A 14,509-nucleotide genomic window follows, 5' to 3' on the forward strand; every position below is an offset into this window, starting at 1 on the left:
CTAGAATGAGATTAGGACATACATATCTAAATAGTTCACTAAAATTGATAGGGAAACATACTACAGGACTGTGTGATTTTTGCCATCAGATAAAAAATGTTGGCCAAATTGTAGTAAATACAATAGAGAAAGAGAAATACTGGAAAGTAGGTTGGCGAAAGAAAATATTAGGTTAGCAGTGGAAGATATATTAGGATTGAATTCAGAACACATAGGATATAAAGCAATATACACATTAAAAAAACAACAACACTGTACTGGGTTAAATAAAAGAATATATAATAGGGATCCATCCAGTAGGTGGCGGTAATGCACACCAGAATGTTGCTTGCCAACCGCCATAAAAACAAACGAAGAAGAAGGAGGAGGAAGAAGGAGACTTGAGCAGGACGCTAATAAGTCAGTCTTATTATTTTTTTCTCCAGTTTGAAATATTTACGTCGTATAAAATACACATTTGATGTTTTATCCAAGGATATATTCGTCTCCATGCGCTAGAAGCACTGTGCCACTTCTCGTGCTATCTTTGCCTGTCAGCTAGCTTAGCTCGCTGGTTAGCTTAGCTTGTTAGCTGCTAACAGAAGACACAGAAGTTATCAACACATCGCTAAGTAAAGATCAAGTGTGAGAGTAAAGTCTTGTGATTGTGTGAAAATGTCTACATTACAACTGTTGAGAGCGTTGGTGGATCAGCGACTAACTGCTGCCGTTGAAGAAATATTTGTAGTGTTGGAAAGAACGATAGCAGAATACGAGGCGGAACTTTCTAGAACAAAGGAGGAAAACAATCAACTACTGGACGCTGTTTTCAAGCAACATGAAGTTGTGTTACACGGAACAGGTTCGTTTACATCTTACTCTTACATGTTTACTAACTTTATATCTGATAATTGACAGGAAACATATATTTTGAATATGTAATAAAATCACAATGACCAGTGGTGGAACAAATCAGAGCTGGGCCGGGGGCAGGTCCCATGTTGGGGCCCCCTAATCCCAAATAATAAAGCTAATTCTATCATGATTTTACAACATACACATGCCTCTCTGGGTTTACTGCCAACAATATTTAACCAGGTTTTAAAAAGTTTCCCAGCCATCCATTTTTGATGAAATTTGCATTTTCCCAACATGTATATATTTTCACACTGTTTACAGAATGTAGAAAAATTATCAAAGGGGGTCTGATTTTTTTATTTATTTTGCTTATCATTCACAATCCTTATGTAAGACAGTAACATATTTTTAATTTTATGTGTTCTAAGTCATAAATAAACGAAATTCGAACAATGAGTCAATGCCTTTATTCTGCTCACTAAGCCCTCCAAATAAGAATTAGTTGATCAAACTAGTCTACCCAGAAGTCGTTTTTTAAATGCTATCTCTTTAAAACTTGCTGTAAAAATGCATATCCTCTGGAAATAATAGCCACAAACTGGAGGATACATTTTTAATTCGGATTCAATTAAAAAAAAGATAATAGTTATAGGTTTTATGGAATTTTTCAGGGTGCTTTTTTACGCTTTCCTACCAAACCTTAGAAGACGTTTTGTATGCATTTGAGAGCCGCAGCCGGAGAAAGTAAACACACAGATGGTGTATCCATGACTGCAAAGTTATTGCCTTCATTTTCAATGACCATTTGTTTGATTGACTAATGTCAATCACACAAACATGCTTGTGAGGGAGTTTTCTGTGTCTACATACCTTCGACACATCCGTACACCCACTGGAGTGATATTTTTCCAAATTGCACAATCCCCACATTTTCCAACCCATTCAAACCATTTCAACATCAACACATTCCACTCATCCTGGACATTCAAACTAACACTTTCCCAAGTTCCAAACCAAATTCCATTTTTTGCTGGAAATTCCAACTCTTCCACATTCAAACCATGCCAACATTCAAAATATTCTTACATTCATACTACATTCTGTCAAGCTTTCAGTTCAACTTCAGCATTGAAGCATTCACACGCAATTCCCTCAGGAATTGCTTCATCTACTAATTATTTTTATCATTACTATTATTATTATTAGTAAATGTAGCTTACCACATTGTGGACTGCATGAATGATGTCTTTTCAGTTCTCACTAACACAATTAAATTAATCTAATCCATTAATACTATTATTAATAAGGTAAACGAGTTATCTTTTGAAGGAGTAGTCAGTAATCTGATTACTTATTCCCAGTTTAACTGTGGCGACACTATCTAAATGAAAGCAAAACAGATATAATCGTTTTTGGCCAACATGCTCACTGTGCTCATGTTTTTTTTTAAGAGCAGACATGTCTCTAAAGATGAATATGAAAATCACTGTAATTATTGTCCACCAGCAGGGGGAGCTCATCACTAGTACTACTGCGTGGAGGCTGACATGTGGTACATTATTTCCTGTGTGTGTATGACTTATTCAGAGGGAGATCAGCACACTAGTATGGATTGCATGAATGAATTTAAGAATGTTTGAATATGAATAAGGTGGATTGGATGTTGGCCCGGGAAGGCATTCCCCTGAAGATTTTCTTCATGTGTCAGCTGGAAGTACCCTGACTGCTGTGAGGGGAAACTGATGAGATTGTGAAATCATATGTTGGTGCAGGACAATGTCTCATGAGACGGAGCAAAGCTGGACTTTTCTAAAGAATGTTTGTTTTCTCCTGTCCCGCAGACCTCGATGAAGGACATCTTTCTCATGAGCAGGAAGAAGAGCCACAGTCCCACCACATTAAAGAGGAAGAAGAGGTACCACATTCCCATCACATTAAAGAGGGAGGGGAAAAGCCATGGCCCCCCCACATTAAAGAGGAACACGAGACACATAGTGTTAAACTGACCCTTCACATTAAAGGTCAAGCGGCGGACCCACTGATATTACACATCAAAAATGAAGAGGAGGACCCACTGACCCCGCACTTTAAAGGGGAACATTATCACCAGACCTATGTAAGTGTCAATATATAGCTTGATGTTGCAGAAAAAAGACCATGTATTTTTTAACCGGTTTCCGAACTCTAAATGGGTGAATTTTGGCGAATTAAACGGCGTTCTATTATTTGCTCTCAGAGTGTGACGTCACCTAGGTAGTGAATCCGCCATTTTCTCAAACACATTATAAACTCCAAGTCAAATCAGCTCTGTTATTTTCCGTTTTTTCGACTGTTTTCCGTACCTTGGAGACATCATGTCTCGTCGGTGTGTTGTCGGAGGGTGTAACAACACAATCAGGGACGGATTCAAGTTGATAAGCACGGCATCCTAATCGATGCTAACATGCTATTCATGCTAGCTGTATGTACATTTGTAGCTATATTAGCATCCAGCCTTTCTCTCCTCCCACATTTAATGCCAAACAAACACTTACCAATCGACAGATTTAAGTTGCTCCAGTGTCACAAGATGCGAAAGTCCCTCGTTTGGTCTGCACATTTTACCGCCGATGCTAAGGCAGACATGGCACAGAGATGTATGGATATCCTGCAGATGCATATCCAACGATAAAGTCAACGAAATCACAAAGGTGAGTTTTGTTGATGTTTTTGACTTATGTGCTTATCAGACATATTTGGTCGCGGCATGACTGCCAGCTAATCATTGCTAACATGCTATTTAGGCTAGCTGTATGTACATTTGTAGCTATATTTGCATCCAGCGTTTCCCTCCACCCACATTTAATGCCAAACAAACACTTACCAATCGACGGATTTAAGTTGCTCCAGTGTCACAAGATGCGAAAGTCCCTCGTTTGGTCCGCACATTTTACCGGCGAAGCTAAGGCAGACATGGCACAGAGATGTATGGACATCCTACGACACTCAATCGAAGGCGATCGCTGAATAGCGTCAATAGCTATTCGCTCAACAGCTATTCACTCAATAGCTTCAGTTTCTTCTTCAATTTGGTTTTCGCTATCTGCCTCCATACTCCAACCATCCGTTTCAATACATGCATAATCTATTGAATCGCTTAAGCCGCTGGAATCCGAGTCTGAATCCGAGCTAATGTCGCTATATCTTGCTGTGGTATCCATAACATGTATATCACTGGATGACGTCACAGGAAAATGGACGGTGGCTTCACAGACAGCGAAAATCAGGCACTTTAAAGCCTTTTTTCGGGGTATTCTATGATGGGTAAAATTTTGAAAAAAACTTAGAAAAATAAATTCAGCCACTGGGAACTGATTTTTATTGGTTTTAACCCTTCTGAAATTGTGATAATGTTCCCCTTTAAGGAACAAGATAACCTGATGACTCCTAGCAATGCAGAGGAAAAGGAGGACCCACTGAACCCCTACTTTAAAGAGGAAGAGGAAGACCAAGAGCCTCCACACATTAAAGAGGAAGAGGAAGAACACCGCATCAGTCAGCCTAAATGGTTGGAGGAGTTCCCAGTGACTGGTGTCCCTGTGAAGAGTGAAGATGATGAGGTCAAAGGTGAAAGTGAGGAGGAGAGAGAAGTGGAGCCTCCAAGCAGCAGCTCAACACAACACATGACAACAGAAGCTGATGGAGACCACTGTGGAGGATCACAAGTAGACAAGCTCTTAGCTCCACTATCAGATAGTGAGGACACAACGTCACACTCTCCTGACACTGATGATGAAGACTCTAAAGATGATAAGACATGTCACACTGACAACACTCACTTGACATGTTCTCACTGTGACAAAACCTTTAAATACAATTGTCATCTGAAAACACACATGAGAACACACACTGGAGAAAAACCTTTTATATGTTCAATCTGTAGTAAAGGTTTTGTAGAAAATCGCTATTTGAAACTACACATGAGAACACACACTGGAGAAAACCCTTTATCTGTTCAATACATGGTAGGGGGTTTTACACAGAGTCAGAGTTTAAAAAAACACACAATGTCACACACTGGAGAAAAATCGTTTCTATGTTTAATCTGTAGTAAAAGGTTTGTAGAAAGTCGCAATTTGAAAGTACACATGAGAATACACACTGGTGAAAAACCTTTTATCTGTTCTATCTGTGGTAAAGGTTTTAGAGAAAGTCAGAGTTTGAAAGTGCACAAGAGAACGCACACTGGTGAGAAACCATTCACATGTTCAATCTGCAACAGAAGCTTTTGTGACCGATCAAACTTTGTAAGACACATGGGAACACACCCAGGAGAGAAAGTGTTGAGTTGCAGTGTGTGTGGTGAAAGATTCTCTTCTAAGTACCAGTGTAAGAAACACAAGTGTGCTGGTGAGAACAGCAGCAGCAAATGAAACTGCAGGATTTTAAATAAACTGTCAAGACTTAAATTTTGACTTTCTAACAACATCAGCACATATAACATGTGTGACATTGTTGTTTGTGTAACAATCTTTTTAATATGCTTCTACATTTATAAACTGTTTTTTTTTGTCAATCAAGTGCATGCATTAATATGCAACATTGTGTACTTTTGTTAAAATTGGAACAGAACAATTTGAAAAGGTGAGAGTAAACAGCACAAGGCATATTTTACTACATACAGTAAATATTTTATGTGTATATTTATCCTTCAGACAATTTTAAACTTATTATATTCTGTTTTTTTAGGTGTTTGAAAAATTGAAGTATTATATATTTTTATTTCTAATTGTTAATGATCCCATAGATTAGCACCTTTATACGATATACATATGTACTGGTTCACATCTGAAACATCTTCTGGACCACTTCAGGAAGCATATTATTATTTACTTTATACATCATTTGAACAGTTGTCTTTTATACGATTTAAAAATGTGTGACTTTATGAATCATTTGTTGGCTCTATATAATCCATTTTATTAATGATCTTTACTACTCTTTTGTAATTGCAAATTGTAATGTTTGCAATGACGTTATAACCATAGACATCTTATAAGTAGACCCAGCATTGGCTGCTGTGACGTGAGCAATTTGGCCACCATCTTGAAGTGGTGATGAGGAACTGGTGAGCAGCTTAAACTGACAGTTCAGCATTTTCCTGTTCAAATGAGCAGACCGTGGAAAATAGGAATCGGGGGATTACTTTTCACAAGTAAGATTTAACATTAACATACTATTGGTTGTATTTTGTGAAAAGAATATTACCACAGCGTTGAGAAGGAGCAAATATCTTCAATATTTGTATGTGAAAATCACAAACAAATCTTCTGGGGGAGGATGACGCCCCTACAGGTATTTGGTTTATAAACTTTCAGCCCCACTTAAAACAAAATTCACCAGCCGCCACTGATTAAAGGCCTACTGAAACCAACTACTACCGACCACGCAGTCTGATAGTTTATATATCAATGATGAAATCTTAACATTGCAACACATGCCAATACGGCTGGTTTAGTTTACCTAATTGCAATTTTAAATTTCGCTCGAGGTATCCTGTTGAAAACGTCGCGGCATGATGACGCCTATGATGTCGCATGCGCGTGAAGTCCCGGGTTGTAGCGGACATTTTTTTCCAGCCTGATCCAAGCTATAAGTAGTCTGCTTTAATCGCATAATTACACAGTATTCTGGACATCTGTGTTGCTGAATCTTTTGCAATTTGTTCAATTAATAATGGAGAACTCAAAGTAGAAAGATGGTGGTGGGAAGCGGTGTACTGCAGCTGCCTTTAGCATCACAAACACAGCCGGTGTCTCCTTGTTTAAATTTCCCCAAGGTGAAGGTTTACTATGGAACAGAGCGGTCAAGCGAACATGGATCTCGACTACATGTCAACTGGCAGTTTTCGGTGAAAAAATTGTGGAAATAAGTCGGCTCTTACCAGAGAAATCAGCGGAGCTTGCGTCCTGCTGCAGCTGCGTGACTTCCCTCAGAGAAACTGGCGGTCACTACACCCGTGGCCACACCCCTGGGACTTTCAGGTACTATATATTCTCACTAAAACACTAGTAACACAATAGGCAGATAAGTGATTTTCCATAATTATCCTAGTAAATGTGTCTAATAACATCTGAATCGCTCTAACTCCCATTGCCTTTTTCTATTTTTTTTTTTAGTTCTTCACTCTCATTATCGTCGTCCACGAATCTTTCATCCTCGCTCAAATTAATGGGGAAATTGTCGCTTTCTCGGCCCAAATCTCTCTAGCTGTTGGTGGCTATGATTGTGAACAATGTGAGGATGTGAGGAGCCCTACAACCAGTGACGTCATGCGCAGATCCTCTGCTACTTCCAGTACAGGCAAGGCTTTATTAGCGACCAAAAGTTGCGAACTTTATCGTCGATGTTCTCTACTAAATCTGTTAAGCAAAAATATGGCAATATCGCGAAATGATCAAGTATGACACATAGAATAGACCTGCTATCCCCGTTTAAATAAGAAAATCTCATTTCAGTAGGCCTTCAAGATGCATTCTCATTTTAGGCAAAATACAAGACAATAGTCTCTTAACAGTGTAACTGTAACCAGGAATAAGTCTTCAAGTAACAATATTCAAATACTAACACTGTTGGGTAAAACAGACTTTGGTTTTATCCCGAATCCAGTGAACCAGATTGGTGGTTTTAGCTGATATAAAGACTTTCAGGTGTTTATATATGTTTAAGTTTTTGGCAGACACTTTTATCCAAAGCAACAGACATGAAAAATACATATAAAACAATCACTGTAAACATGATCGGAAGAATGTAATACAAAATTCAATACAAAGTGTCAAGACAGAATAAACTCTCTGCTGTTGCAGCAACAGAGATAAAGTCTATTGGTCGGTAAGATGTATAGATATCTAATATAGTCATAGGTAGGTCTTTATTGTAGGTCTTTATTGTCATTGCAACAAGTACAACGAAACTTTGTTTTCACACATTGTTTATGTAGGATATACACATGCATACATGACTTAATCATATGGTTTTTTTCAACTTAAAAATAGCTGCCCTTTTTTTCCCCCCTTCTCTGGGATTATTATTCCCAGTTTTGATCTTGGACATCTGGTCATTTATAGCATATAAGAATATTATATTACTTTCTTTCTGTGTGGAGTTTGCATGTTCTCCCCGTGAATGCGTGGGTTCCCTCCGGGTACTCCGGCTTCCTCCCACCTCCAAAAACATGCACCTGGGGATAGGTTGATTGGCAACACTAAATTGGCCCTAGTGTGTGAATGTGAGTGTGAATGTTGTCTGTCTATCTGTGTTGGCCTTGCGATGAGGTGGCGACTTGTCCAGGGTGTACCCCGCCTTCCGCCCGATTGTAGCTGAGATAGGCGCCAGCGCCCCCCGCAACCCCTAAAAGGGAATAAGCGGTAGAAATGGATGGATGGATGTTAAGCAAACTATGAACATGCCAAAACATGTGTCCCTTACCATAGTTACACGTATGACAAAAAAGTGCATGAAAATGAGTGGTATTCAGTGAAGTAAAATGCGTTGACAGTTCATTGCTCCTGCCAAATGAACTGCACTGAGTGAATCACCACTCCAATATGGCGGCCCCGCCCCCGTCTCATCAGCGCCAGTAGGCAGTAGCTCTCCATGCTGGGTCTGCTTATAAGATGTCTACGTTTATTACATTAGAAGTGAGTTTACAGCATCACTGATTTAACTGCACAGCAAATAAAAGTTGCGTTATTCAGCCAGTAAACGTTAGCTTACATTCAAAACTTACCCTTCTTTGTGCAACTTCAAATGTTGAACGAAGTTGGAAGTTGTTGCGTATCCGTCTGTAATCTTCCAACCGCATGTTTTGTATACGGCAATTCGTTTTTTGTTGACCAAGTCATAGTTTTAAAACCCAAACAAAACTATTTTTAGTATAATGTTTCCTCCCTGGCGCGTTGTTTGAGAGCTCTTCTTCGCTGGTTTTCCTGAAATTTCATTGGATGAATGCTGTGTGACGAAAATAATGTGGATGCAATTTGATTGGCTGTTGTTCTGACAGGTAGTTGTTCTGACAGGCAGTTGTTCTGTATAGCTGTTGAACAACTATGCCTTGCAGTTGTGTACATGTATCTGCAGAAGTCACATACAACATGTTTCTGGGCTGGCAAGCTGTTTGTACAAAAGTGCTTTCATCAAATACACTAGAGTCTGGAATCGTTCATCTCTCCCTAGCATGGCCCAAAAAGTACAGTAGATTGCAGTATTGCCCTGTTTAAGAGTGTCACAACATTTCGGTTTACGGCAGATGAACTGCTTTACGGTAGACCAGGGGTCGGCAACCCGCAGCTCCGGAGCCGCATGCGGCTTTTTGGCCACTCTGATGTGGCTCAGCTGCATAATCGCCGACCCCCACGATTGTTTCGGGGGGTTTCTGGATTTTGGTGCCTCTCCCGGACATCACCCAGGGTTAACATTCTCCGATTTTCACTCGGACTACAATATTGAGGGCATGCCGTGATGGCTTTACTTTTAACGTCCTCTACAACAGTGGTCCCCAACCTTTTTGTAGCTGTGGACCGGTCAACGCTTGATAATTTGTCCCGCGGCCCGGCGGGGAAGAGGGGGTTGGGGGGGGGGGGGGGGGGGGGGGTATTCTTTTCTTTTGTTTTCTTTTTTCTATGTCATGAAAAAGGGAAGTTTTTGTCATGAAAAAGGTAGTTTTTTTGGGTTGGTGCACTAATTGTAAGTGTATCTTGTGTTTTTTATGTTGATTAAATCAAAATAAATAAATAAATAAATCTTAAATAAAAAATAAAAAAAAGATTAATAATTCTTCTGTGACCGCGGCCCAATGGTTGGGGACCACCCCTCTACAACATGTCATCGCGCCCACATGTCATCGCGCCCACCTTTACGACATGCTATCTGCGTACCACACAGACGCATGCAATTCGCTGCTTCTATCGTCACACGTACGAGATTGCAAGGCATACTTGGTGATACAGGTTACACTGAACGTTGTGATATAAACAACTTTAACACTCTTACTAATATGCACCACGCTGTGAACCCACACCAAACAAGAATGACAAACACAGTTCGGGAGAAAATCCTCACAGTAACACAACATAAACGCAACATAACAATTACCCAGAATCCCATGCATCCATGATACTTCCTGGCTATATTATACACCCCCGTGCACCCAAACCCGCCCACCTCAACCGACGCACGGTGGGGTAGAGAGCGGGGTTTGGTGCTAGCGGGGTGTATAATATAGCCAGGGTATTGTCATGGACGCATGGGATTCTGGGTAATTGTTATGTTGTGTTTATGTTGTCTTACAGTGCAGATGTTCTCCCAAAATGTGTTTGTCATTCTTGTTTGGTGTGGGTTCACAGTGTGGCGCATATTAGTAAGAGTGTTAAAGTTGTTTAAATCACAACCTTCAGTGTAAACTGTATAGCTGTTGAACAACTATGCCTTGCAGTCGTGTACATGTCTCTGCGGAAGTCACATACAACATGTTTCTGGGCTGGCAAGCTGTTTGTACATGTTGTAGAAGGCATCAAAGGCAATGGTTTCATAGTACGCCCTTATTATTGTTATCTGGGTGGCCATCGGCAGATATTCGCGAGAATGGCTGCGGCTCCCGTTATGTGAAACGGGTCAAAACGGCTCTTTGAATGGTAAAGGTTGCCGACCCCGGCGGTAGACGAAAACGTGACTGCTGTTGTTGTGTGTTGTTACCGCTCAGGGAGGACGTTAATGAAACTGCCTAACAATAAACCCACATAAGAAACCAAGAACTTGCCCTTGATCATTCTACAGTTATAACGTCATTGGGCAGGCACGCTGTTTATATTGTGGGAAAGCGGACGTGAAAACAGGCTGTTGACATGTCATTTAGGTCGGCATGGAGTTGAAGGGGGCGTGGCCTCCAGCTCCGCCTGAATTTCAGGAGATTTTCGGGAGAAAATTTGTCCCGGGAGGTTTTCGGGAGAGGCGCTGAATTTCGGGAGTCTCCCGGAAAATCCGGTATATATATATTTTTATTTTTTTATTTTTATTTTATTTATTTATTTTTTTACAATTGTTTTTAACATGGCTGTGCAGCACTTTGGAAACGTTATTGTTGTTTAAATGTGGTATATAAATAAAGTGGATTGGATTGGATTGGATTGGTTGTCAAGTATGCTGTCGCTCCACCGTTTGTTGCCCTTGCTACTGAGAAGATGTCGTGTGGGTAGGTTGGTATATACAATGCGTCCTGTAGCTGCGCTCTTTGTTGGCGTCCCTCGTTGTCTAGCAGATAGATCAGCACGTCCCTCTGCGCTGCGCCATCCCACTGCACTTGGTCCCATCTGCCAGCTCGATAGAATGGGTGTTGGGCTGGAATGTGTTGTCAAAGCTCTTGAACTTGGCGATGTCATTCACATGTCGTCCATCATTTTCCCTTTCCTTTTCACGTTGACGGATGGCCTCTCGTCTGTTGCATGCTTGGCCATGAAACATTGATCCTCGTCGTCAATGTCCTCTTCTTCTGCAACTTTTCAGGCTCCGTCTTTTCCCTTTTTCCTGCATGGAGAATCTGCGTGTGTGTTACTCTTGCAGTGGCTGCACCACACTTTCTTGGTACACCTAGATCTGATATGTCCTTTTTTCCCACATTTGTAACATGTCGGAGTGGCTTCCCCTTCAATTCCAGTATGTATTGGTGTCTTGTTTGCTTTGCTGTGCTAGTCTTCATCACGCTGTCTGCAGGTCCGGTTGTCCTCATCTTCTCAGACTCTTCATAAGCCCTCAGTCTTCTCTTGAAGTCTTTGAATGTCACGTTGTCCTCATTTTGTGTAACGTGGACAGCTATTAGTCTGAATGAGTCTGGTAGTCCATTCAAAATGGTGGCCACAAGCAGCCCGTCACTCATGTTCTCTCCTGCATCAGAAAGAGCTGATATTATATTCTCAGCCCTTAGCAAATAATCAGATAAAGTCTCATTCCCTTCCATTTTTATGGTGGTCAATGAAGTGTACAGGTTTAGAATCCTGGGCTTGCTCTTTCCAGAATAATGTTCTCTTAATAATTTCAAGGCTACCCTTCCATCATCGGCGGCGTCATGTCTTATCAATGATATACTCTTATCATCTAGTGCGTTCACTAGTTGAACATAACAATCTGCATTCTTTGCTGGATTCGTAACTATGGCAGCCTCGCCAGTGGGCTGTCTCAAAATGGTGTCTTTTAGTTTTAGAATGTGTAAACGACTAAGGATGCGTGTTTCCCATAAATCATACTTATATCCCATAAATCATACTTATCTTCTGTTCCATCAAAGACAATCTGCTGTTGTAGCATTCCTGCTCCGGCCATTTTAACTTGTATTATTTTTATAGTTTGCAATCTCCAAAACGTTGCTCAGGCTGTGGCTTGTAGAGTCCTCAATTTTCGCGGGGTTCTCTCGGCACCATCTTTTCCAAGCTCGTCTAGTTGCTTCTCTTGGCAAACAGTTCTTCTTACTTCTGTTACCTTGTTGTTGCTCTAGACTTGCGTGACTGGGCCCACAATCTGATGAGCTTCGTGCGTTGCGGTGTAGATGTAGTCAAACTCTCATGAGACACATTTTACCTTTGGCCTTGTAGGTATATTTATTGTATCGGCAGCATCGCAGGTGTGCTGCTTCTTTACACACAAATTGAACTAATGACCCCGGAACAGGAAATATAGGTGTCAGGTAACACAGAGGTAAACACTGCCCTCTAATGGACACAATGAGTAAGGGCGTACAATGGTACAACACTTAAAAAGTGTCCTATTCTTTTTAATAACATTGTTATTCTGAAGCTAAACAATAATAAATAAAATACTTCTTACCATTAATGCGACTTCTAGAACTGATGCGGTAGATTAAAATGGATGGATTAAAATGCATGAGAATGTTTTTGATTTTGAGCATGATTTTAAACACTGTGATTACCAGCAAAATGATTCATTAATTATGGTGTTGAGCAATTTCAGCTAAGTTTTACCTGAGAGCCAGATGCAATCATCAAAAGAGCCACATCTGCCTCAAGAGCCATAGGTTCCCTACCACTGTGCTAGATCCCGCTGCTTCAGTCTGCTGGCGACAAATTGACAAACAGACTTCATTGTCTGCCTGGGAATTGAAAATGTGAATATCCATCTGTGTGTAGCTGCTTTTGAGCTTCTAATTCTGAACACGGTTCGCCAAACAGTCGGTTTGTGAACAATACTGAGAAGATGGTCCGTGCTCAGAAAGCAACCTATTCAAATCAAATCTACAAGTATTGTCAAAAACAGAGGTCAAGTATGCAACCAGAATTTTGTCAAAAGCATTTTGCTTCATTTTATGTGTTTTATTGTGTTATGAAAAGACTCTGAATTGCTCAGTCATAGAAGATCAGACTTTAATTCTGAGTTTCCAGGATTGAAGTACTTCTTGTGCTTGCCAAAAATAAGCTCTGAAATTCTCCTGCAAGGGCATCCTGCTTGCCTATAATGTTCTGTGATCACAATCTGAATCAGAAGTACTTTATTAATCCCCGAGAGCAAATTAAGATTTTCAGTACAATCTGATTCAAGAGCAAACAAACATTACAGGGAGACAGAACAGGATCGCAGATGGGTCTGCCTACTTACGGCGCCCCTTACAAAAAAGGGAAGGGGGATGAATAAATAAATAAAAAATATTCAGTCAAAGCCTCGGGCCCTGGAGAGGTGGTCCAGACTGAGGCCTAGGGAAGAAAGAAAAAAACCTCATTGCCATTGCACACATAAACATATGTGTAAGAGGGAAAAATCAAAGAACACAAAGGACATTAAAAGAGCAGAGCTGATGCAACCAGCTGCCACTCCAGCAGTGTTATTGCTACATACTGCTACAAAAGCAAAAGTAAAACAACAAAAAATAATTAACTAATAATATATATTGCGCACACACGATTGCGCCCTGAATAGATAAGCAACCAAACAAAAACATCATTTTAACACCCATATACACTGTGGTGGCCTCTGCGGTGTTCCACACCTTTTTATCTGCAGGGGTAGGAGCAGCATGGCCGGAGACAGGAGCAACCAAGAGAGCTGCCCACCAACTCTCGGCCAGTATCCAGTCCACATGGATGAACGAGGATGCGTGCAAGAAGACCGAGGTGTCCAATACCTGCTCATTCAGCAAAGACACAGTGAAGCTTGTCCGTCCCGGTGCTCAGTGCCAGCTCCGCAGCCCTGTCTCTTCATCCGTATCTCCTCCAGTCTCTCCAAATGGACTCTGGTGTGGCAGAGACCCAGCAACTGGTCTCCGATAGGCAGATCCAGAACTTCACAAAAAAGCACCGCAAAAGTCACGAAAGTCACCCTTGTCACACAGTCCCAAAGGGTACCCAACCAAAGCGCAAAAACCCCCCCACATGAAAACAAGAGGGAAACAGCAGGAACAGAAAAGGATGACACAAGAGCACAGAGCTCCTGACACCAGCAGCCACTACAGCGGCGCCATCTTAATGAAATACTTGTATGTTTAGTAATGGATGTAAAAAAAGAATATCTTACCTCGGAGTAAAAGGGAACAAGAATATGAAAATGAACAAGGTGTATCGCCACAATTTCAACCATTTTTACGCTTCCGTCATTGTAATGAATGACGCACGGGGGCGCCACTAACTCCCATCGC

The 14,509-nt window shown here is 40.9% G+C and overlaps 3 protein-coding genes across 3 annotated transcripts in view; 2 read left to right on the forward strand and 1 right to left on the reverse strand.

Moving 5' to 3' along the window:
- LOC133545305 (gastrula zinc finger protein XlCGF26.1-like) overlaps positions 1–14,509 on the forward strand; it is a 371,250-nt gene that overhangs the window by 139,323 nt on the left and 217,418 nt on the right. The gene's annotated exons all lie outside the window — the stretch shown is intronic.
- The window catches only part of LOC133545354 (zinc finger protein 33A-like), a 333,514-nt gene that overhangs the window by 111,834 nt on the left and 207,171 nt on the right, over positions 1–14,509 (reverse strand). The window lies entirely within an intron of this gene.
- On the forward strand, positions 406–5,302 carry LOC133545348 (zinc finger protein 771-like). Its single transcript, XM_061890841.1, has 3 exons — positions 406–841; positions 2,679–2,752; positions 4,242–5,302. Exons 1-3 carry the CDS (start codon positions 655–657, stop codon positions 5,247–5,249), a joined length of 1,269 nt encoding a protein of 422 aa, XP_061746825.1. The 5' UTR covers positions 406–654; the 3' UTR covers positions 5,250–5,302.

The sequence above is a fragment of the Nerophis ophidion genome, linkage group LG28, assembly GCF_033978795.1.
Source record: "Nerophis ophidion isolate RoL-2023_Sa linkage group LG28, RoL_Noph_v1.0, whole genome shotgun sequence".
Classification (NCBI taxonomy): Eukaryota; Metazoa; Chordata; class Actinopteri; order Syngnathiformes; family Syngnathidae; genus Nerophis; species Nerophis ophidion.